The sequence below is a fragment of the Hesperophylax consimilis genome, chromosome 3 (genome assembly GCF_061612785.1).
Source record: "Hesperophylax consimilis isolate HC1 chromosome 3, BYU_Hcon_1.0, whole genome shotgun sequence".
NCBI lineage: Eukaryota > Metazoa > Arthropoda > Insecta > Trichoptera > Limnephilidae > Hesperophylax > Hesperophylax consimilis.
This window is the reverse complement of record NC_142838.1, coordinates 385,875-410,428: the sequence shown is the minus strand read 5'-3', so window position 1 is coordinate 410,428 and position 24,554 is coordinate 385,875. Positions and strand designations below refer to the sequence as shown.

The following is a 24,554-nucleotide window of genomic DNA, read 5'->3' as shown; positions in this document are numbered from 1 at the left end:
TGTTAAGGGAAATAATTCCGTGTATCGAAAATGAACAATTATTTTATTGCATTTAATTTTAATTGCATAAAATGTATAAGAAAAAATAAATCTAGATATATATGGTGGTAGTAGGAGATTTTCAAACATTGTTGGGTTATTCGTAACCTGGGAATGTTTGTCTTTCTTTTTAAAAAAAAAAAAAATATTTAGAAATATATAATTTAATAATAATAATAAGTGTTTTATTATCCTTTTTTTGTAACAAATAGATATAATGATATCCTCACTGGGATCTCCCGTGCTGACGATTTCATTTACATATTATGTATAATTTAATTATAAGAAAATTAATATTACATCAAAGTTACATATGAATTTAATTATGAACATATATCATGTAGTATTTTTTTTTTAATAATTTTAAAATAAGTAAGATAGTGTTTTTTGGTATAGTTCAGTTGATTCTGTTTTAGTCTGTGTTTGATATCAGTAAATTTTCTATTTCAGATCTCCCTATATTAAGTATCCAGCTTTTAATTTGAGATTTAAATCTTATAATGTTGAGGTTTTTGAGTGAAAGTGGTATTTTATTGTAGAGTTTAATACTATGATATAAGACGCTTTTTTGCCCAAAAGTTGTATTAGTAGTTATTTGTTGGATAAGTTTTTGACCATGAGATCTAGTGTTTCAATTGTACGTGTTTGTTGTTATTTCTTGGTTTTTGTACTTATGAATGTAAATGAGTATAGTTTTAGAATAAAGTTGTTTAATTGACATGATGTTAAGATTGGTGAAGATTTTGTCAGTGCTAGTTCTTACAGGAACTTTCAGTATAATTTTCATTATGGCTTTTTTGAGTTTTAATTAGTGGATTTAGTATATTTTTATTTGTACTGCCCCATCCGATAATACCGTATTCTAACAGTGATTGGCAGAGTAGATTTTGATTAAGTCTTTGTAATGAGCACATTCCTGATAGTTTTGAAAAAATAACTTAGTTTTTTTTAATTTTATTATCTAAATAGCTAATGTGATTGGTTCATTTTAAATTTCCATCAATTTTTGACCTAGATACGTTATATGGTCAACATTTTCTAATGTGGGACAATTACAATGCTCATTTAAGTGATGCGGGCTATGAATTTTCAAGTTAAGGTTTTCTTCAGAGTTTTTTATGTATTTTTTATTTTGAAAGTGATGAATTTGGTTTTATTAGCATTTAGTGTAAGTGAATGGTAGTCTAGCCATTTTTTAATCCTGTTTAGTGTATCTTCTGCTTTCTTAAATGTTTCTGTCCAATTATTCCCATTTATAAGGAGAACAGTATCATCCGCAAAACTGATGATTTCTCCGTCACATTCTATGTGGCATAGATCATTAATGTAAATTAGGAACAGAATCGGACCCAGAATACTTCCTTGAAGCACCCCGAATTTGACATCAATACACTCACTGGTTATGTTGTTAAGTTTCACAGTTTGATTTCTATTTCCCATGTAGCTTTTAAATAATGTCAGTTAATTATCAGTGATCCCTATGTTCTCTAGTTTTTCAAAAAGATATGAGTGATTTATTGTGTCGAAGGCTTTAGAAAGGTCGAGAAATACTCCAATGCATTTTTTACGTGAATCTAGAGAATTTTTAATATATTCAATTACTAAGGCTATGGCGTTGGATGTTATATGCCTATGTTTGCAAAAAGTTGTTTGTGTAGTTAATTAGTTCATGTACGTTTTTGTTGAGCGAGAGTGTACCGTTCTCTGTGTTTATTTCTTCCAATGGGTTTGCTTTTTTTTGATTTGTGTAGGTGATTTCTTTAATTATTTGCCAGATAAGTTTTGGATTATTATTGGATTGATGTATTTTAGATCTGTAGTAATTTTGTTTGGCCGATTTAGTAAGATTGGAGCAGATTTTTCTATAATTTTTGTAAAATAGTTTTTGGGAAAGGTCGTATGGATAGTTTTTTACTTGCTGATGGATCTTGTCTCTTTTTCTTATACATTTTAGTGGGCCAGGTGTGATCCATGCTTTTTTAATAATTTTATTGTATGAATATGTGTAAGTTTTTAATGAGGTGTGGTTATGTATTTTTAATTGCAATAGTATAATAAATAATTTCCAAGCATCTTCAAGGTCTTCAGCTTTATTTATTGATTCCCAGGTTTCAGTTTGTAGTGAATTTTTTAGTTTGTTGTAGTCTATAACATGTCTATTCCCCGTTAAATTTTGAGTCGATGGTCGATTATCCTTTCCATGGATGTTAAGAATTAAAGTGTAGTGATCAGTGATAGTTGATTGTAAAGTATTTTTTATTTGTTTTTGTCATTATGTGGTCAATGCAGGTTTGCGAGGGGATTGATTTATTCATTTTGTGATCCACTCTTGTTGGTTCTCTTATAGCGACAGTCATCCCGTGGGAGAGGAGGAGTAATTGGTATTCCTATGTTTGTGGATGTTGCCTTCCAGTATCCAGTATGTTAATGTTGATGTCCCCTATGATGAACAAGTTCCTGATGTTTCGTTCTTGAAGTAGAATAGAGTCTAGTGATTCAAGAAATGGTGACAAATTTGAAGATGAAGGGGATCTGTAGATAGCGAAGATGCATGTATCTTGATTAGAGTTTTACTTTCAAACAGTTTGCGTCTTGTAGTTCGATTTCTTCTATTTTGCATTCCATCTTATTTTTACAATATACAATTACTCCATCGTTTTGATGATTGTGAAGTTTAGTATTGAAGACTTTATAGTTGTTGATGTTTTTATGCACATATGTTGAGAAATTTATCCAACATTCTGTAAGGATTAATAAGTCAGGTTCTAAATATAATTCATTTATCAGCACAGTGAAATCTTCGTTAATATTTGTTAATACTTCGAATGTTTTGATGAATTATGTTTAGGATCGATAACTCGTCCTGGATTATACGGTTTAACATGCAGATATGTGTGGTGATTATTGGGTTAGGTATCAGTTTTTCAATTTTTTCCGTTGTAAAAGAGGCCATTATAAAGATATAGAGTAGATGAAGGGTTTATAGTTTTTTTTTGATTTGTTTAAATCAACTTAGTAGGTATATCGTTAAGATGTTTTATTTCGACAACCTTTTTTATATTATTTTTCCCGATTTCACCCAAAAATATTTATATTCTTTTTTTTTTTTTTTACTTAATTTATTTTCATTTCTTTACATATACTATACATAACAATAGACAGTAAATAATAACATAATATAAATTACCAAAATTGTATACACAAGAAATGAAAACCCACTAAGGCACTGCCTGAGTGTGGGTAATATAAAACCATTATCTACTATATTTCAAGTACCTAAGTATAATATATATAAGTAGAAAAAGTTTTTTTTTGTTTATAGTTATTATAAAAGTAAAGAGAAAACATTATGTACAATAGTTTATAAAGTTTCAGCAAGTGAGTTGTAGAAAGGATCAATAAATTTATATAAAAAGCGTTTCAATATCTGCGTCATTCAGCCATAATTTTACCTCCTTAACATATTCTATTGTTTTATTTATCATTTGAGTTTGTATTGGTAGAAGGTTAAATGTACAAGGACCAATGAAACTGCTATGTGTCTGCATTAATTTAGTATTTGTTTGGGGGGTGTAAAATATATTATTTGTTCTTTTGCTCGTTTTCATTTATTTTGAAATTATTTTTGTTTTTAAATAAATATTTCATTGTTTGTAATATAAATAATTTACGAATTTTTGAATTATTTGTAGGGGCTTAATAAATGTATCAGGTGCACCACCCCATCCTATTATGCCATAAGTGATTGCAGATTGCACCAGGGAGAAGTAGATCATTTTCAATTTTTCAGCGTTTAAAATTTCCTTGAGTGTATAAAATATGTAGGTAAGATATCTTAGTTTAGAAGTGGTTTGATTAATATGTGATTTCCAATTTAGATTAATATCTATTGATACTCCTAAATATTTTATATTTTTGACATTAGCGAGTTCGTTGCACGGGAAGCACATTTCTTGATTGCAAGTTGTATTATGGATTCTAATTTTAAGGTTGTCTTTTGGTTAGTTTTTGTAAAAAGGTAAGTAAAATGTTTTGCTGTAGTTTAAGACAAGTTTGTTGTATTTTAACCATTTTGAAACAAGTGAAATACATTCAGTTGCTTTCGAAAAAGTTTCTGTCCAATTATTACCATCCACTATTATTGCCGTGTCATCGGCGTAAGAAACAATTTTACCAGGGATGACAAAATTACATAAATCATTTATATAAATTAAGAATAAAATCGGGCCAAGCACTGTTCCCTGCGGAACTCCGTTTTTTATCTGTGTCTCTGAACTATAATTATTCCCAATTTTTGTTTTTTGTGTTCTGTCTTTAAAATAGTTTGATAGTAGTTTTAGTGTGTCTTTTTTGAAGCCCAGTCGAGTTATTTTTTTAATGAGTAAATTATGATTAACGGTGTCGAAAGCTTTTCTTAAATCTAGGAATATGGCAAGACATTTCTTTTTTTTATCGATAGATGTGTAAATATTTTTTGTCAATTCATATATGGCATCCTCAGTGCTTAGATCTTTACGAAAGCCGTATTGGTTTTTCGATAGAATTTTATATTTTTCTAAGTGTTCAATCAATGACTCTAAATTTTATGCATTTTTCGAATATTTTTGATAGGTTTGAAACAAGGGATATTGGTCTGTAATTGTATAATTTATGCGTATCCCCAGATTTATGAATAGGTATTATAGTGGAGATTTTAAATTGTTCTGGAAAATGACCATCTTTGAGGCATATATTAAAAATATGTTGTAATGGAGTTAAGACATGTTGTTTTATTTTTTTTAATGTATCACATGATAGTCCATCATTTCCCTTAGAGTTGGATGGTTTTAGGCTATCAATATATATTTTTATTTCATTAAATGTAATAGGAGAAAAATATTCTATAGAGTTAATTGAATCGTTATTAGAATCTAATTGAGGAGATGTCTCCATATAATCATCATTAACATTAATGCCGGAAGATTGAAGTACCTTGTCTACTATATTTGTAAAGAAGTTATTAAAACATTCTGCAATGGTCGATTTGTTAGTTATCATTTCATTATTTATTTTAACCTCATTTACAATATTTGAAGACATATTTTTTTGTTGGCAATTTCATTTATAATATTCCAAGTTTTTTTAGTATTATTTTTAGCATTTTCAATTTGTTCACAATAGTATTTCTTTTTGCAATTTCGTCTCAGTCTATTTAGTAAGTTTCGGTACATTAGATATTTTGTTTTCAGATAAGGCATCGTTCTGATATTATTATTTTGGCAATCCATTTGATATTTTAACATTTCTCTATACAATTTATCCCTTTGTTTAATTGATATAATTAATCCAACTGTAATCCAAGGTTTAATTTTCTTATATTTTTTGTTAGTGACAACTATTTTACTTTCACTTTTTAGAATATAATCTCTAAGAGTATTATAGAAATTCTCTAATGCTAAATGTGGATTTTTTTTAAGGGCTCTTTGTTTGGTGTTCCAAAGTAAATTTTTGTAATACTGGGTTAATGCCGGATTAAGATAGACGTATTGGTCTCCTTTCCCGTTAAATTTTTTTATCGGGTCAGTATGTTTCGCTGCTAACATGATGTGTACTTTTTTGCTGTCTGCAAAATTAATTGTTATTTTTTTTTGGTTATTTGGTTTAGTAGTTGTAATTTTAAATTAATCCTCAGGTGATATGGTAACTCCTGCGAGCTCAGCGATCTGGGTTACAGTATGGGCTGGGGGTATGTTTTCTTGTAATTTAAGGCCGCTTATTTCGATACTGTTTAATAGGCCTGATTGTTCAATATCTGTCAGGTGAATCTCCATCGTAGCCAATTTTTTCTCTTTTTCTGCCATTTCTTCCTTAAGTTTGTTTATTTGTATTGGTGAATCCATGATTTGTGAGAGTTTAAGAATTATGTCATCATATTTATCGGTGATAAAGTTTTTAAACGTTTTTATTTCTTGAAGCTCAGTTTCTATTTTTTTAAACATAATTGTTTTCATTTCTTCGAATTTTGAGTTGATGAATTCGAATATTGGGTCATCTTTGGTATTTTCGTTAGACCTTGTTTCCATGTTTTTAGTTGGTTTGGACATAGGGTTAGTAAATGATCCAATGTGCACTAAAAACTTTGATTTCTATTATTTATAAAATAAAATAAAATATTATTGTGATGTTTATAAACACTGTCACCATCTATTGGGCAATAGTAGAATTAAAAATATTTTCCTTCACAAGTTTGCAAGCATTGCCATCTATTGATTCGTAGGCGTAACTCAGTTTATTTTATAATTTTAATACATGTAGGTATTTACTGACATCTATTGACTAGTAGAGTAAATGTGCCATATGTAGGTAGGACCCTCCATACAGCATTCCCAAAGGTGACATACGCACTGAGGGAAATTTTTTCCTCAGTGCCACCTGTCTGGAGATAATGTGACAAAAATATGGATTTTTATTATTGAAGACAATATTAGCGATTTCTAAACGAAAATCTGAAACAGAAAAATCAGAAAAGGATACGGTCACATCTAGAACCTAGGACCCTAGTCTTACCGGGACACCGCTCTACCACTGAGCTAATGGGACCCTATCCCCCTCGGTCACTTTTAACTGTACCATACTTCGAATAAGAACTACCAACATTGTCTTCATTTTTTCACCGCACATTTTTATTGGCAACTATCTTTATGGATGATCGCAAGATTCAACCCGAACTAAATGCAATCCAGACAGCGTCTTTTAGATAAACCTATCTTATTTTTTATTTGCGACATCTGTTGACTTTTCTGCAAGTCTAGAATGAATATTTATTTTTCGGAATAACTTTATTGAGTAAAACCTCAAATTGTAATATTTCAATATTGAAGACAATATTAGTGATTTCTATAACTGTATCATACTTCGAATAAGAACTTCTAACATTGTCTTCATTTTTTCACCGCACATTTTTATTGGCAACTATTTGCGCACGCCGGGTTCGAACCCGCGACCTTCAAAATGGCAGTCCAATGCGTTACCACTGGACTATGCCGGCCGTCAAATAATTATGATATATTCATAATTGAATATAAACTCCGAGATATTTAAGAGAAATAGATATTATTATTCACCAATTTTAGTATATATTCTTGTTTGAATTACGATTTAAAATATAAGAGTGAACAATTATTGTTACAATATTTTCTCAACAAATTCTAGAGCGACTCTTTTAGGCGAAATAGGTAGACTTGATCTGAAATTTGGCATTTTTGAGGCCACTTTTAGACGTATGGACACTTTTCTAGTAAAAAACACAAATTGATTTCGAAAGATCGTTATTTTATCTAGTAAAGTAAGACGTTAAATTTTGAAAAAAAAAAAATTATTTTCATACCATAATAAAGTGTTACCGTTGTACGATGCGCAGATTTGTTGCATTTTCAAAGGCGAAGTTGTATTATACAACAAATATTTCAAATCATATAATAATACAATATAAATAATCAATAAATTATCTATCATATGTATGTATAAGAATTTTGTTTTTATTTCAAATAAAATTACTAATAAATAAATCCGAGGACGCGTGTTGTGACGAAAATCCCTAAATTTGACTATTTATTTATGACCTTACAAATTGGTATAGTTGAGATTTTTTTACAAAAATAATTTACTATGATATTATTGAAACATTAAAAATAATTTATGACCAAGAAATATATTCTTAAAGCATATAATAGTAATTAATTTCGATTCGCGTTTGTTATTTATTCGTTGTTTCTGATTACCACGGCGCAAGCCGAAATTTTATCATTCCCCGCTGCAACAGGGCGGCGAGCGAACGTCTATTTCACGCCAGTCTACTTGATAACATTTTGACGAAATTCCTCGTTTAAAAATGGGGAGAAAAATACTATCGGACAAAAGTTTTATAAGAAAACAAAAATTTCGTCATCTAAAACGTACATGGGAGAAATATTTGCAGAAAAAAAGGGTTAGTCATATTTAATTATCCTTGTACATTGTACGTACTCTATATGCTACAGGGTCGTTCAAACGAATCAGTCAGAATACGCATATATTTTTTATAACATTGAGCGATAATTTTGTGTTGTTTAATTTTCAGGGAAAATAATCAACTACCAACGAATGATTGTGATTCTGAAGCAAATATTGTCTCTAAAATTCCGTCGGTATGTGTAATTTACGTTAATATTATTATTATTTTATTATGTAAATAGGTAATACCTACAATATATTGTGAATCATGGATATTATGATGACCGAAACCGTCAATATCGGGGTATTTATAAACTAGCAATTATTCCCGACGTTACGCGAGTTACACGCACAAAACCATGCCCTTGTATACATGGTGTCGGGAAACGCGTAGTATATTACTGTGACCGATTCAACTCTAATTACCGCGGTAATTATAAACAAGCATTTACTACCCGGTGTTGCGCGATTTACGCGCATGCAGCATTACCACGTGTACACGGTGTCGGAAAACTCGTGGTGAAATTACGGTGACTGAAACCGTGAATATCGCGGTAATTATAAAATATCAATAATTCCCGGCATTACGCGAGTTACACGCACAAAACCATACCCTTGTATACATGGTGTCGGGAAATGCGCGGTATATTACGGTGACCAATTCAACTGTAATTACCGCGATAATTATAAACCATAATTTACTACCCGGCGTTGCGCGAGCAACACGTATGCAACAGTACCTTGTTCACACGGTGTCGGGTAACTCGTGGTAAAATGTTTCCAGTCATGAATTCAACGTTGGGATAAGTATATCTCTAGTCAAGCACAGTACTTCGAAGGAGATTAATTCCATTTCCATGTAAACTTATTTGTAATAAAATTCTGTTCTCTTATTGTTGTTTGTAATAAAATTCTCACCGTATTTTTTGATTTGATCTCGTTTTGATCATAGCATCTGTGCTCACCAGATAAAAAACTTTAAAGATAACTAGATAACTCTGGAAAGCTAGAAAGGATGGCCATTCGCCTTCCAACGCACAAAGAACTCTCCAAATATTTATCTTTGTTTATTTATTTAATGAATCTAATGTCGTCTTCTCTTTTTAACTTACTTGCTTTTATTTTTACTAAAATATAAATTTAGAATCAACAATCTGTGTAGGTCGTCATCAAAATGAATTTGATTCTGAATTTACATGTGTTGCGTACGTGTTGGAGACAAATGTGCAAGTTGCGCGTGGGAACATTGGATCGCTTACATTGCGTGTTTATGGACGAGCTTATTGCCTGATTGTTTACTTATGTTGTTGTTTATTTATTTCATAGATTAGTGGAGCTGTATCAGTTGATGAACATTACCTGCCTGAATCTGACACAAAACAGCAACAAGAAAAGCAAAATGAAGAAGAAAAAAATAAAACTTTTCAATGAGTGGACGTCGAATCGTTGATATGGCCTTTTTCTTTGAACAGCTCAAAAATATAGCCACTCATGGTCAGATATTCGGATTTTTTTAAAAGCTAATGATCCTTTTTATGTTAAGAACGACTAAGTTAATCCAAAACATTATTTTTTAAATATGAAACTCTTTACACACTGGATAGAAGTCACTTACAGCCCTACTATTAAAAAAATACTTCCCAACCGTTAACTAGTGTTTTCTTAGTTACACATTAAGCTGTACGATTTCTATTTCGAAATCTTCTTCATATAAATGTATTTAACTGGCTAAAAAAGAGCAGGCAATGCCGCATTTTAGTCTATGCGTATATGATTCCCGTCAAAATAACGGTTTTGATTCGTGATGTGCGATTCAAATCATGTTTTTGTTAATAATTTCTATTCTATTGTCCAATTCCCTATAACATTGGTATAATTCAACATATTTAATATTTTTAGTGTTAATTTTTGTCAGTTTCATAATGACATATTGTGAATTGAGCTTCTTGTTTTAGGAGAAAAAAACGAGGTTATTTTGATATACTTATTTTAAGTATTAGAAATAAAACTTACTGGTAATACCTATCGTACAAACGGATAAATATGTAAAACGAGAGATTTTTTACAATCAAACTTAATGTTAATCACTTTTGTAAAACCTATGTAAAATAAAATTTAAAAAAAACAAGTGAATGAAAATATTTGAAAAATTAAAAAGAAATGTTTATTCAAATACCTACCTATTTTGTACCTACTATGTAAACGCACTGCATTTGTATTTATTTATGTTTACGCACTCCGACGTATAATTTACAAATATGTATGTAACAACTTATTAGGAAGAAAGCTTCAACCGAAAATTCAAACACAATAATTGTTATTTCATCGGAACCATGCTGTAGGTTTCGACCGCCGCGCGGAGTGTACGGCTGGCAGTGGAATGAATATGGTATTTCTGTCTCGTTCTAAAAAAACGTCCGATCGCGAGACCGTCTTTTGACCAAATTCGAATTCTCGGCCGCTGGTTAATACGCCTTAAGTACAAGATACATATGAGTGGTGTCAAACAGTTTTTATAATTAATATGAATGGTTTTTAATCTTTCTGTATCGAACATGAACAAGTATTTTATTGCATTTAATTTTAATTGCATGCAAGCTGACGTCACACAAACGCTGGTAGGAGACATTAGAAAAAGGCCATTTAAACAAAATATTGGGGCATTAAAGTTTCAAAACCATGAGTGGACGGAACACCTCCAGTTAAAACGCGATCTGTTAATAATAATTTAAAAGAATATAAATTCCTGATGTCAACTGAAATCTGTAGTCGCTTCTGTTCCTCCATCACGGCACAATCATTTTAAAGATTACAACTATTTGCAACGAACTGTTTACGGTCGTCACTCTATCAGCTGAGCCTGACGCATCTGTCATCATTACAATAATGGGGCGTCTCCGTGTGCTGGCTCTTATAATCAAATGACCGTGCCGCCTCTGAATTCCTGCGACTGAACTGCCCACTACTGATCACCTAGAGGCTAGCCAAACCCTGCTGCATTGATGCTGACAACCTAGAGGCTGATGAATTCCTCCTGGCTTCCGACTGAACCGGCCACAGATTCTGACAACCTAAAGGCTGACGAATACCTGCTGGCTACCAACTGAACTGCCCACTGCCACTGATCACCTAGAGGCTGGCCAATCCCTGTTGCATTGATGCTGACAACCTACAGGCTGATGAATTCCTCCTGGCTACCGACTGAACCGGCCACAGATGCTGACAACCTAGAGGCTGATGAATTCCTCCTGGCTTCCGACTGAACCGGCCACAGATGCTGACAACCTAAAGGCTGACGAATACCTACTGACTACCGACTGAACTTCCCACTGTGGCTGATAACCTAGAGGTCGGCCAATTCTTGCTGGCTACCGACTGAATTAGCCATTGATGCTGACAACCTAGAGGCCGGCCAATTCCGGCTGGCTACCAATTGAACTGGCCACTGCTCCAGCAGTCGCCTACGCCATTTGCTGTATCGTATGGCGTGATGATGCACAATGTGCTCCAATCTGAAATTATCGCTGAAAAAATACCGATTGTCTCAGTTTTCTATCTGTGTTTTAAAACCTAGTTGTATTGAAATACATATATCTATTTCTGGTGAATTGGGTTGGCTGTAAAAAATAGGAAATACCTATAAGCTACACCCCTTTGTACGTTCTGTATACCAGTACAATACTTGTAATTAAAATGTGAATTTTAATTTGAATCGTCTTTCTTTTATGATGGATTGGATAGAACACCTCATGGTGTTTTACTTAAATCATTACCCAGGTTGAGGACTGATGTGTGCCGGTGTTTGTTATTTACAGTCTTTTCTGTTACTGGAAAACACATCCCGTTTTTGTTTTTTAATTTACTTTTAGTTACATTTAATTTCAATTTATTTATATTTAAGTATTTAGATATTTCATGAAATTCAGTTTGTATTTTTAAAATTGCATCTTCAATATTAATTGCTATGATGCATAAAAGTGTGTCATCGGCCAAAAGTTTACTTGAACAGTACTTCACGCTCTATTTATGAATATAATAAAAAGGAGCGGTCCCAAAACAGATTCTTGAGGAACTTCAAAGTTTACTTCTTTTTCATCAGAGACAGCGTCTACAACTTTAGTTCTTTGTTTTCTGTTTTTCGGTAATCACTAAACCACGTGTAGTTCATTGCCATGAATTTCAAAGATCTTCAATCGCTTTATTAGTCTTTCTCTGTTTATCGTTTCAAAAGCATGTTTGACATCCAGAAAAACTGCTATTATGATTTTTTTCTGATCCATATTTGTTTTCCAACATCGTTTAATCACAAAATTTATTGCTGTTTCACAGGAATATTTGTTTTTAAATCCAGATTCTTTCAAATATTGCACTGTCTTTTAAATATATATTTTTGATTTCGGTGTTAATTTTGGTTCTCGTGCCCTGTCTGGATAATACCTGGACGATGCGTCCAAATAAACATTTTGTTTTTTTCATCATAAGCTTAATTTAAAAGCGAGGTGTTTTTTTCATGAAAAGTGAACGTCGAGTAATTAAGCTATGAAGTAAATCACAGTCTGTAGGGTAAAGTGAGAAAAACATTACGAAACTATGTGAAGGGAGAAGCTGATCACTAGCAACCAGCAAGAAAGATGCTTCGTTTCCCTGATACAATTTTATGTTACGATTATCGTATAACCATCTGAATAATATTTAAATGAAAAGGCTTCAATAACAGCTAACGAAATAGTTACGCAAATTTTTAAGTGGCAAACAATAAACTGAATATTTATATTCACAAGAAAGCTGAATTATTTAAATTTAGACGTTTTTTTGGATCACAAGATCACAATACATCTTGCAGTTACTCATGCGTACTCTTCTTTCTCGGTGAAATTAATATAAATAACGTTATTTTTTAAAATATATGTCTGTTTTACCCGAATATAGCTATTTGCATTATAGGTGAACCGCACAGACATAGGAATGTGAACCGTTTATAAAAAGGTCGGTGAACAGAATAAATTTTTTGGCTTAAATAAAATCTCACGAAGGAGTCTAAATATCACTTAATTTTGTTTCATTTCCCACGTATTTGGAAGGGTCTACTTAAGAGTAGTGAGTCTCTGGCAAACATGGGGATATTTGATTAGTTTTGCTATCTTTCGGTACGAAGTTATCTTTCATAGTACGTATTACGTCGAGGAGAAATTGATTGCTAGGATCTGTGTTATTAAAAGAAAGTGAGCGTTCCCAGAAGTTGGAAGCCCCGCGCGTGTGGTGGGAGGCTAATGGCATCATATACCTCACGTGATGTAGTAGGAAGACATCCTTGTTTCCAATTACCGAACAAATCAATGAAACATAATCCGATTTAGATGAAATCACGTGCCTTATTTCATCAAACCCATTTAATGAAATCGCACTAATTTAAATGATGAATACGACTATCCGAGATATGCGTATAAAAAAACTGCTAAAGAGCCTTAAAAACATCATCCTTTTATGTTGATATATCACAAAGTTACTACTTTCCTTTATATATAGATGTAATATATTATTTCGCCTGAGACTTAAGTCGGAGAGAAATATTTACATTCTTTTGAAAATGGTTCTCTTAATTTTTCATGACTATATGAATTATTTATTAAAAAATAAAAGCTCATTTTAGGATATGTTGTAAGTTTGCTAGCTTAACAATTAGGGGGGAACCTAATTTACAGTACTTGGCTAAAAAACACTGAACTAGATATTTTTTTCTTATAAGTTTTAGCAAAGCTATCTGTAACATTTATATCCATGTATACATTATTTTTTATCATTTCACATACATACAAAACAGCGGATATATTTTATTGTTTGTAATGCTTTGTCTACTAATTCACTTTTTAAGATGTCTTCAAAAACTAGTATTTACCTTATTTTTTGTGTTATTTTAAAACTTTTACATGTTACATAATTTAGTTTCTTGTATTGCATCTCTACAGTAACTCTTTAAAATAACTTAAATTTATATTTAATATTGTATCTCCACTTAAACCATAGAAATAAGATAAAAATACTTATAATACCCACACTCAGGCTTCGCCTTCGTGGGATTTTTTTTTTAATTATGTACATTCATTTCAATATTTTTTATACATTTTTAATATTTTATGTAACCATGTATGTATAAAAAAAAAAAATTCAATAATAAAAAAAAAATTCAATACTTAATAAAAAAAAATAATTAAAATACGTAGCGGAATGGATTTAATGAATTTTATCAAATTGAATGCAATATATGGTTTTCATTAAATCGACACCAGTAAGACTTGTTGCCAACCAGATATTGTTTAGACCAGGGGTAAGAAACATTTTTGCTGTCGGGGGCCAATTGGATGTTTGTGGTATCACCCGCCTGCCGCTCTTCGAATTTTAGGCAAAAGGCTGGGGAGGGGGGAGTTCGGAATCCCTGATGTATTATTATAACCACCACATTTTACCAAGTACCAATTTTTTTAATTTTATATCACCCTTGACAAGAATAAAAAACTTGACTTGACCAAATGTCATGTTTCCAATGACAGCCCTGGTGAACTTCATAAAAGGGACCGGGTTACTGGCAAGGGAATGAGGTAAAATGGGAGATAGTACAATGGGCCTATGGCCTAAGTGCTCGCGGGGAACGTAAGTAAACCGCCTCCGACTATAAAAAAAAAAAAATGTCATGTTCATAAATTAGTTTAGAACTGCTAATTTATGACTGCACTTGTAACGCGAGAATGATTTCCCTTAAATTGCATCAGCATATGAGCCCGCAGCTCGATTTGTGTGTTATACATTCAGAAGAGACTGGTTTTAACTTAACAAGCTTAAAATGGTTATACGGGGACAATCGAAAGCTTTTCTTCAAAATTTTACAACAAATTGTGCCCAACAAATCGGAAATTATTTCAGTGCAGAAATTCTGGAATTGAAAACCATATGTATTCCTCATTGCCCAGAATACCTATTGTTAACTTAAGACACTGTTTTCTATGTAAATCACATTTATTATCCACTTCCTTTCCTTTTATAATAATAAAGCAGAAGGACGCTTCGATCACAAGCTGTTGTTGATTGAGTTCAAAAATACAAAGAACGATGGTTACCATGATAAAATAACAGTATACTAATGTCGCTCTATTGGCAAATAAAATAAACAAGTTATTATGGTAACTACTATTGTCGCACTATTGACGTATTATGTTTAAGAGGGTTACATGATGACTCAACACAGTGACAATTCAACACACCTTTAAAAAGTAATATAAAGTCATTGGAAACGATGAAAAAAAAATTAAACCTAACCTAATCTAACCTAACCTAACCTTCTTAACCCAGTTAATAAAGTTTTTGTTTCATCACTTTCCATGACTTTATATAACTTTTTAAAGATGTGATGAATTATCATTTTGATGATTTATCCGGTCACCGTTGAAGAGACATTTATTGACAATAAAGTTGGTGGTTTTATTAAGCAAATCCTCATAGTATTATTATTATTACGTTCAGACGTTTAAGATTAAACACTTCAGGAGGGAAAAAATTACACTGTGTCAGTGGATATCTTCAATTTATCACATGTTTGTAACTTATTCAGTTTAGTTATGCATAATAAATACTGTATAATTTTTACTATTCATATATAAAAGCACCTAAAAGGGACGACAATACATAAATATAAAATAAAACTCGAATTTAAAACTACACTTGGACGTATGATGCGAATGGTTTACCTCGAAATGCGTCAACAGATGAATCCGCTACTGGAGTGGGGTATTTTAACAAACTTAAAGTTTGTTTTTCTGATTCTGATGAACTAGCAATGTGTAAACTTAAAACCGCACATTCCGACTGGCTACAACGCCATTACGGCATTAAATTCTCTCGGAATTAGATAAATTTAATTGCAGCGAAAATAAATATAAAATATCTGTTTAAAATGTATTCATATCCCAATAAACCAGAATACATACATTATGGGGTACCTCTTATTTTAATTTTAAATAATATGTAGTAGTTGTACTGTATAATTATTAAATATATAATGTGTTTCTCAGGTAAATAACAAATGCACATATATAAACAAACAATATTATAAACTGTTGTTTTCCAAGTAAATAAAAAGTTTACGGTAATTTGTTTGCAGTACGTCTGCAACTAGAATTTTACAATTGAAACACGAGAGTGGTTTCCTTCGAAATGCGTCAGCAAATGAATCCGCTACTGGAATTGTTTTCTGTTATTTTTTTTTTGTGTTTTTTTATTCATAACAATTTAAATGATTACAATTTTTTGTTGTCTTTAAAACCACCATAATAGACTCATGCCCGTATTATGATAGTCATAATGCTTTAAATTTATTTATTTATTGTTTGAAACATTTACAGAGTGTTAACAATTATTACATTTATATTATTTCGGTGGGAATGTGCACAGATATTAACACCCCAATTAAAAATGTTCACAGCATGCGTAAACAAGGTTTAGTTGATATTAGGCGGAGATGCTAGTAGTGAAAGAAAAAAGTACAAATATAATAATAATTAAAAAGAAATATAAAACATAAATATTAAGTATGAAATATAAAATATAGTAAATGTACAGAGAAACGATAAGGAAGAAAAGTAAAGAAAATAATAAAGCAATTATATCTCTTAACTGTTCTCCATAACATATCATGGTAGAAGATGGTTGATTTGTTTTTTAAAATATGCGAGACTGTTTGCGAATATATCTATAAGGTCGCATTCAACTGTATTGTACAGACGTCACATTCTAGATAGTGGATTGAAATATGCAATATTGTTATTAAATATTTCAATATGGAATATATTTTGGCTCCTTAAATTATGTCTATTAGGGACTTTAATATGAATATTGCTCAGACAATTAGTGGTAAGAAGTTTATCATGAATAATTTTATATAAACATATTAAGTCTGCAAATTGTCTTCTTTTTTCCAATGTCGTAAATTTGAAGTTTAGTAGACGTTCTTCATAAGATTTGAGTGAGGCATTTAATCCAAGTTTATATGATAACAGTCTTAGGAATTTTTTTTGCACAGATTCAATACTTTTAGAATATTTTATATAATGTGGGTTCCAGATAACACTCCCATATTCCAATTTGCTTCTGACCAACGAGTTGTATAATGTTATAATGGATTGGGGGTATTTAAATGGTTTCGATATTCTATGAATGAATCCAATCATTTTCATTGATTTACTTATAATATCATTTATGTGTACATCAAACATAAACTTTGAATCAAGAGTGACTCCTAGATCTTTTATAGTGGTGACTGCATTTAATCGTACATTATTAATGGAATATGCAAAATTCTTTCGTTTTCTGTTACGAGTAAAAGTAATAATGTAACATTTTTCAATATTTAAAAACATATCGTTTTGACTGCACCAGCTATTTAGTGTGCAAAGGTCTTCTTGAAGCTTAACATGATCAGAATCAGTGGAAATTTTGCGGTAAATCTTGAGATCATCGGCAAATAGAACAAAATCACAGCGTAACATGGGGCCAAGGTCGTTAATAAAGATTAAGAAAAGCAGTGGGCCAAGATTGGACCCCTGGGGTACGCCTGATGTTACAATTATGGGAGGTGATTCGTACCCATTAATAAGTACTAATTGTGTTCTATTTTCTAAGTAAGACTTAAGCCATCTAAAAAGATCACCGTGAATACCTATTCGATCAAGCTTCTGTAGTAGAATAGAATGGTTAACTTTATCAAATGCCTTTTGAAAATCTGTGTAAATGGTATCTACTTGAGTTCTTTCATTGAAAGCATTACAAAAATAATCACAAAAGTCAAGATTTTAATTTGTAGATCTGTTGAGAACAAACCCATGTTGATTGATGCATAATTGCGGTTTAAAGTGTGAAAATACAGAAATATATATTATAGATTCAAAGATTTTCGCAAAACAAGATAAAATGCTGATTGGTCGGTAATTTTTCACAAAAGATTTATCACCAGATTTATGTATTGGAACAATATGTGCATTTTTCCACAAGTCTGGGAAAGTTCCTGAAGATAATGATTCATTATATATTAAAAGAAGCGGGTTAATCAACGCGCTGGAACAACATCTTACAAACAAGGGAGGTATTTTATCAGGTCCTGCGCCTTTGGATGTATCGATTTTTTCTAAACAAGATTTAATGGTTTCCTTGCTAACATTGATTTTTCCAAGATTAAATTGGTTGTTTTGTGAAACTTTTGGCATGGCAGTATATAACAAGGGATTAGATTGAGTATAAACGGATGCGAAATAATTAGAGAAAAGATTGGCAATGTGTTGTCCATTATCTGCAGATATAGAATCCAGGTACATCATAGACATATGAATATTAGTAGACCTGCCCTAAGTGATTAAAAGCGTATTATCCCCACTCCCCATACCGGTTCCATTGAGCCGGCTGGGCTCGCATATGGCCTCAAGTGAAATTTGAAAACGTGACGTCATCATTCTTGTGCGAACTATGGTCGAGGCATCATCGGTTCATTTTACGAAATAAAACGGCAAAATGTTGATTTGTGATATGAAAACTTGTAAAAATAGATGTGAAAAAGAGAATAAACCCAATTGTCGTATTACATTCCATAAGTAAGCATTATTTAACTTTATTTTAAGCTTATTAACACCGTATTATATGGATCAGTTTTAGAAACATATATTATCACATCACAATGTAGCGATTCTCAAGTGTGCTCATCGTTGTTTACTGGGGTAAGTAAATTATGAGACATTTGTAAAAGTGTCTTAACTAAATACTCTGAAACTAACTACGACTCTGAAAATAGAAGCTGCCTTACTTTGCCGAATTTGGACTTCGCAAATTAGTTCATAACGTGGCGAGTAATTTGCGCTCCCATGTAGAAATGTCTATTCATTCAAAAGCAGATTTTACTTTTAAGAACTAAATGGTGATATTATAATGCGAGATGCCTATTTACTGTCAGATTGATTTATTGACGAATCACAGTCAGCCTTACTCCCTTCGTTCTTCAACAGTTGATTTTACCCCTCGCCATTATCTTCTCGTCTATTAATTCCTATGTCTGTGAGGTACATTAATTTAGGAATGCAATTGGTAGTACGCAACGATTTTGAGTATGCCCAGAAAGCTTTTACATTTACTTTTATGCCTTGTTCAACAGAATTTATATATGATAAATAGCATTCTTTTTGAATTTTTTTCGATCTTTTTCTTAGAATACCAAACTCAGCATAGTCTAGTGGGTTTTTATATTTATTTGCCCGCAGTCTTACTTTATTTTTCTCTTTGAGGAGCTTAATAAGAGACTGACTAAACCATTTGGGGTAGTGATTTCTTATTTGTGTTTTTCTTTTCGGGATATGTTTATCAATAATATCCCACAAAGTATCGTAGAATAATTGTACCTTATTGTTGACATTCGAGTTACTGAAAAGTGAGATCCAATTAACATTTGACAGATCTAGACGACAAGCTTCATAATTTCCTTTCTTAAAATTGTATTTAATAGGGCAATGATTATCTTTTAAGTATTTTAGTTTTTCAAATTTTAAAATCATTTCGAAAGGGGGATGATGATTGTCGACTTTTGATAACCCTGTTGTTCTAGACAGATTAATATTAGTTTCATCACAAAAAAGTAGGTCAAGAATATTAGAATTTCCATTAAGAATATAATTGAATTGGTGAAGGTTACACATTGAGGCCAAGTTGACAACACAGTGAGCTTTATGACTAGTGTAGTTGAACGGAGCTAGTGTTTTGTTGTTATATGCTATGTCAGGTGTCCATTTAATCTCAGGTAAATTAAAGTCGCCGATAATTATAAATTTAGATTTCGGATTACTATGTTGTAGATAAATATCCTGAATATTCTTGATTCTATTACAGTAATCATCAACAGATAAATTGGGAGGAATATATAATACACAAATGTAGATAAGTGAGTTAGAATATTCGTGCGGTTTTATCGATAGCCATAAATCTTCTCCATCACTTTCCCAAGATGATTTGCGTGTTGTTATTAATTTTTTATCGACTGTATAATAAATGTCAATGTTAAGATGTATAAATCTATTTATCGAATTTTTCATATTTTTATCATATTTTTTATCGACTGTATCATAAATGACAATGTTAAGATGTATAAATCTACATACATATTTAGAAATATATAATTGATATTGATATATTCATAATTGAATATAAACTCAGAGATATAAATATTTTAGAGAAAAATATATTCTTATTCACAAATTTTAGTACATAATTCTTGTTTGAATTACGATTTAAAATATTAGAGTAAACAATTATTGTTACCATATTTTCTCAACAAAGTCGCTCTAGACTCTTTAAGTACAAGATACATATCAGTGGTGTCAAACAATTTTTGTAATTAATATGAATGGTTTTTAATCTTTCTGTATCGAACATGAACAATTATTTTATTGCATTTAATTTTAATTGCGACTAAAGTTGAACACCTTCAAGTTTGATGACCTCTTTTTCGAAATCATAATATTTACCAGTTGAAAAATATATCAATCTGTTACCAGGCGGCAAAAATACTGAATCTAACATGAAACAGTTCGATAACCCTATTTTCTAAAACGAAATTAAAATATCGACAAAACCAGTCGCCGGGCGAAATATTATTCGCACCTAAAAACACCTGCGTCTGAAACGTAAACAAGTTGTGGTGATGATATTGACGTCACAAGAACTTGTAAGAGAAATTATAAATAGCAACTAAAACACAATATTGGTTCATTCAAGTTTAAAAGCCACGAGTGGACGGAACCCCTCCAGTTAAAACGCGATCTGTTAATTATAAATTCCTGAGTGTCAACTGAAATCTGTAGTCGCTTCTGTTCCTTCATCATGGCACAATCATTTTGAAGATTACAACTATTTGCAACGAGCTGTTTACGGCCGGCACTCTATCAGCTGAGCCTGACGCAACTGTCATCATTACAATAATGGGGTGTCTCCGTGTGCCGGCTCTTATAATCAAATGACCATGCCACCGCTGAATTCCTGCGACGGAACTGCCCACTACCGACTGAACCGGCCACAGATGCTGACAACCTAAAAGCTGACGTATACCTGCTGTCTACCGACTGAACTGCCCACTGCTGATTACCTAGAGGCTGGCCAAACCTTGCTGCAATAATGCTGAAAACCTAAAGGCTGACGAATACCTGCTGTCTACTGACTGAACTGCCCACTGCTGATTACCTAGAGGCTGGCCAAACCTTGCTGCGATAATGCTGAAAACCTAAAGGCTGACGAATACCTGCTATCTACCGACTGAACTGCCCACTGCTGATTACCTAGAGGCTAGCCAAACCTTGCTGCAATAATGCTGAAAACCTAAAGGCTGACGAATACCTGATGGCTACCGACTGAATTAGCCATTGATGCTGACAACCTAGAGACCGGCCAATTCTTTCTGGCTACCAACCGAATTAGTCATTGATGCTGACAACCTAGAGGCCGGCCAATTCTTCCTGGCTACCGACTGAATTAGTCATTGATGCTGAAAACCTAGAGGCTGGCCAATCCTTCCTGGCTACCGCCTGAATCAGCCATTGATGCTGACAACCTAGAGGCCGGCCAATTCTGGCTGGCTACCAATTAAACTGGCCACTGCTCCAGCAGTCGCCTATGCCATTTGCTGTATCGTATGGCGCGATGATGCACAATGTGCTCTAATCTGAAATTATTGCTGAAAAAATTCCGATTATCTCAGTTTTCTATCTGTGTTTTAAAACTCAGTTGTATTGAAATACATATAACTATTTCTGGTGAATTAGGTTGGCTGTAAAAAAAGGAAGTACCTATAAGTTACACCCCTGTGTACGTTCTGTATACCACTACAATACTTGTAATTAAAATGTGAATTTTGATTTGAATCGTCTTTCTTTTATAATGATTTGGATAGAACACCTCACGGTGTTTTTTTTTAAATCATTACCCAGGTTGAGGACTGATGTGTGCCAGTGCTTATTATTTACAGTCTTTTCTTGTGCAGTCAAACACGTCCCGTACACTTTCTGATATATTTTTTCTGATAGAGATTTTCTTTTTTCACTATACAAGTATTTTTTTTCACAATTTTCACAAAATAGAATTAGAATGGAGTAAAAGAGCAGTTAATTTAATTTTGACACGAGACATTATTTGAAATAGTTCCTTCCCTTTACCAATAGCCATATAATAATAATAATTGTATCCGTGCATTCTGAACGTAAGTGTAATTTCAACTTAAGAATACATCTGCCCATGAGTTTTGCAGTCCTCCAGCTTACGTTGGAAGAGTACTAGGAACACTTTAATGGTTTTCTGCATTTTGCGAAATATTGGTCAGCAATTGATTTCTATAATTATGTACCGAACACGAATATGATTTTATATCTATTTAACTATATTTTGAATGTATCTAACAATTTGTGAAAGAAAATAGTCAGTATAATATAGTATGTATAATAAAAGTAGTAAATAGGCCGCAATTTCCCTCAACTAAAGATTCCACATGCTTTGATGATTTTTGGGTCCAACGAAAGCCAGCATTCCATCAACAAATACGGTGTAAAAGAAAGTTACTATGTTTAGGTATATTATCTTTATGTTGTGTTTTACAGTAAAGTGTTTGTTTGTAGATTTGTCTGCCCAACTGTCCCCGGTGGTGGTGGTGCCGAGTGACGAGTCCGTGCCCAGGGCTGGCCCGGCCAGGGCGGGGGCGGCGGCGGGCGGGGCGCTGTACGCGGCGGCCGCCTGCGCCGTGGCCATGTTGGCCATCCTTGTGGCCGCCGCGGCCGCCTCCGCCCTCTACTTCCGCACCAAGAAGTCCAGGAACCACGACTCCATTCAGTAATCCTATTTCTTTTAACGTATTCCTGTACTGTGAACTTTTCAATTGTTATTACCGTAAATACTTATGTATTTGTCAGATTAAACTGTGCAAACGTGCTACAATATCATTATGGTTCTACAGGGCCGGCTTTGTGTCGGCGCTATTGGAGCAGTCCGCCCCGGGGGCCAAATCACCAACGCGCCAAGGTGATAGTAATAACAGTGAGATTATTTTTCATAAAAAAACAAATAAAAATACAAATCATCCGAATATAATTGATTACAGCGAACACATACCTGAGCGTCTACTGGTTTTGACAAGGAGCGTTAAAATACTCGCGCCAGGCGCCGCACAGTGGGCTGAAAATCGCCTTTCATAGACATAGAGACTTGAATTTTCAAGGGTATTTTTTGGCTAGAAATGGATTTTGTTGATCTATGCTATAAAATTTCATACGAAGCAATTGCGTGTACAAATGAAGGAGTTATCATTTTTTTAAGAAAAATTTGTATGGCACTGACATTAAAAATGAGGCTATCTCTGGAATCATAAGGTTGGCCATTCTATCCTTACACACAGATATACTACTACTTTTTTTTTTTTTTTTTGACATTACTTCGTATTGTGGCGCAACATGCGATTTTTTTTTTAAATCCTTAAAGTTGAAAAAAAAACTTTTTTATGTTAATGATTCATTTTAATGCTTAAATGCTTTACATATGAGTATGCTTTGTCTAGTTTACAATATTTTATTTACACTGCAAGCCAAAACACTGTGCACAGTGGGCTGAAAATCGCCTTTCATAGACATAGAGACTTGAATTTTCAAGGGTATTTTTTGGCTAGAAATGGATTTTGTTGATCATTACTATGCTATAAAATTTCGTATGAAGCAATTGCGTGTACAAATGAAGGAGTTATAATTTTTTTAAGAAAAATTTGTATGGCACTGACATTAAAAATGAGGCTATCTCTGGAATCATAAGGTTGGCCATTCTATCCTTACACACAGATATACTACTATTTATTTTTATTTTTTTTTACATACTTCGTATTGTGGCGCAACTTGCGATTTTTTTTTTTAAATCCTCAAAGTTTTGCAGCAAAGGCTTGCAGTGTAAACTAGACAAAGCATACTCATATGTTAAGCATTCAAGCATTAAAATGAATCATCAACATTCAAAAGTGTTTTTTTCAACTTTGAGGATTTAAAAAAAAATCGCATGTTGCGCCACAAAACGAAGTATGTCAAAAAAATACAAATAAATAGTAGTATATCTGTGTGTAAGGATAGAATGGCCAACCTAATGATTCCACAGATAGCCTCATTTTTAATGTCAGTGCCATACAAATTTTTCTTAAAAAAATGATAAATCCTTCATTTGTACACGCAATTGCTTCGTAAGAAATTTTATAGCATAGTAATGATCAACAGAATCCATTTCTAGCCAAAAAAAATATCCTTTAAAATTCAAGTCTCTATGTCTATGAAAGGCGATTTTCAGCCCACTGTGCGCCGTTGAGTTCAGGGCCGGCCCTTATTATGTACAAAAGCATTTCAGCATCACAGGTAAAATTATCTTACTTGTTATCTCAGTCCTGCTTAAAGTTCGCCATTATTTACACCAGCTGAAAATCGAGCTCCTTTGACATACAAACACCTCAT

The 24,554-nt window shown here is 32.6% G+C and overlaps 1 protein-coding gene across 1 annotated transcript in view; it reads left to right on the top strand.

The window, feature by feature from the left end:
• LOC149424793 (inactive tyrosine-protein kinase Dnt-like) overlaps positions 1-24,554 on the top strand; it is a 180,739-nt gene that overhangs the window by 62,541 nt on the left and 93,644 nt on the right. Inside the window, exon 5 of the mRNA XM_089646736.1 lies at positions 22,695-22,905. Coding sequence (XP_089502862.1) covers positions 22,695-22,905 — 211 coding nt within the window. The remainder of the gene's footprint in view (positions 1-22,694; positions 22,906-24,554) is intronic.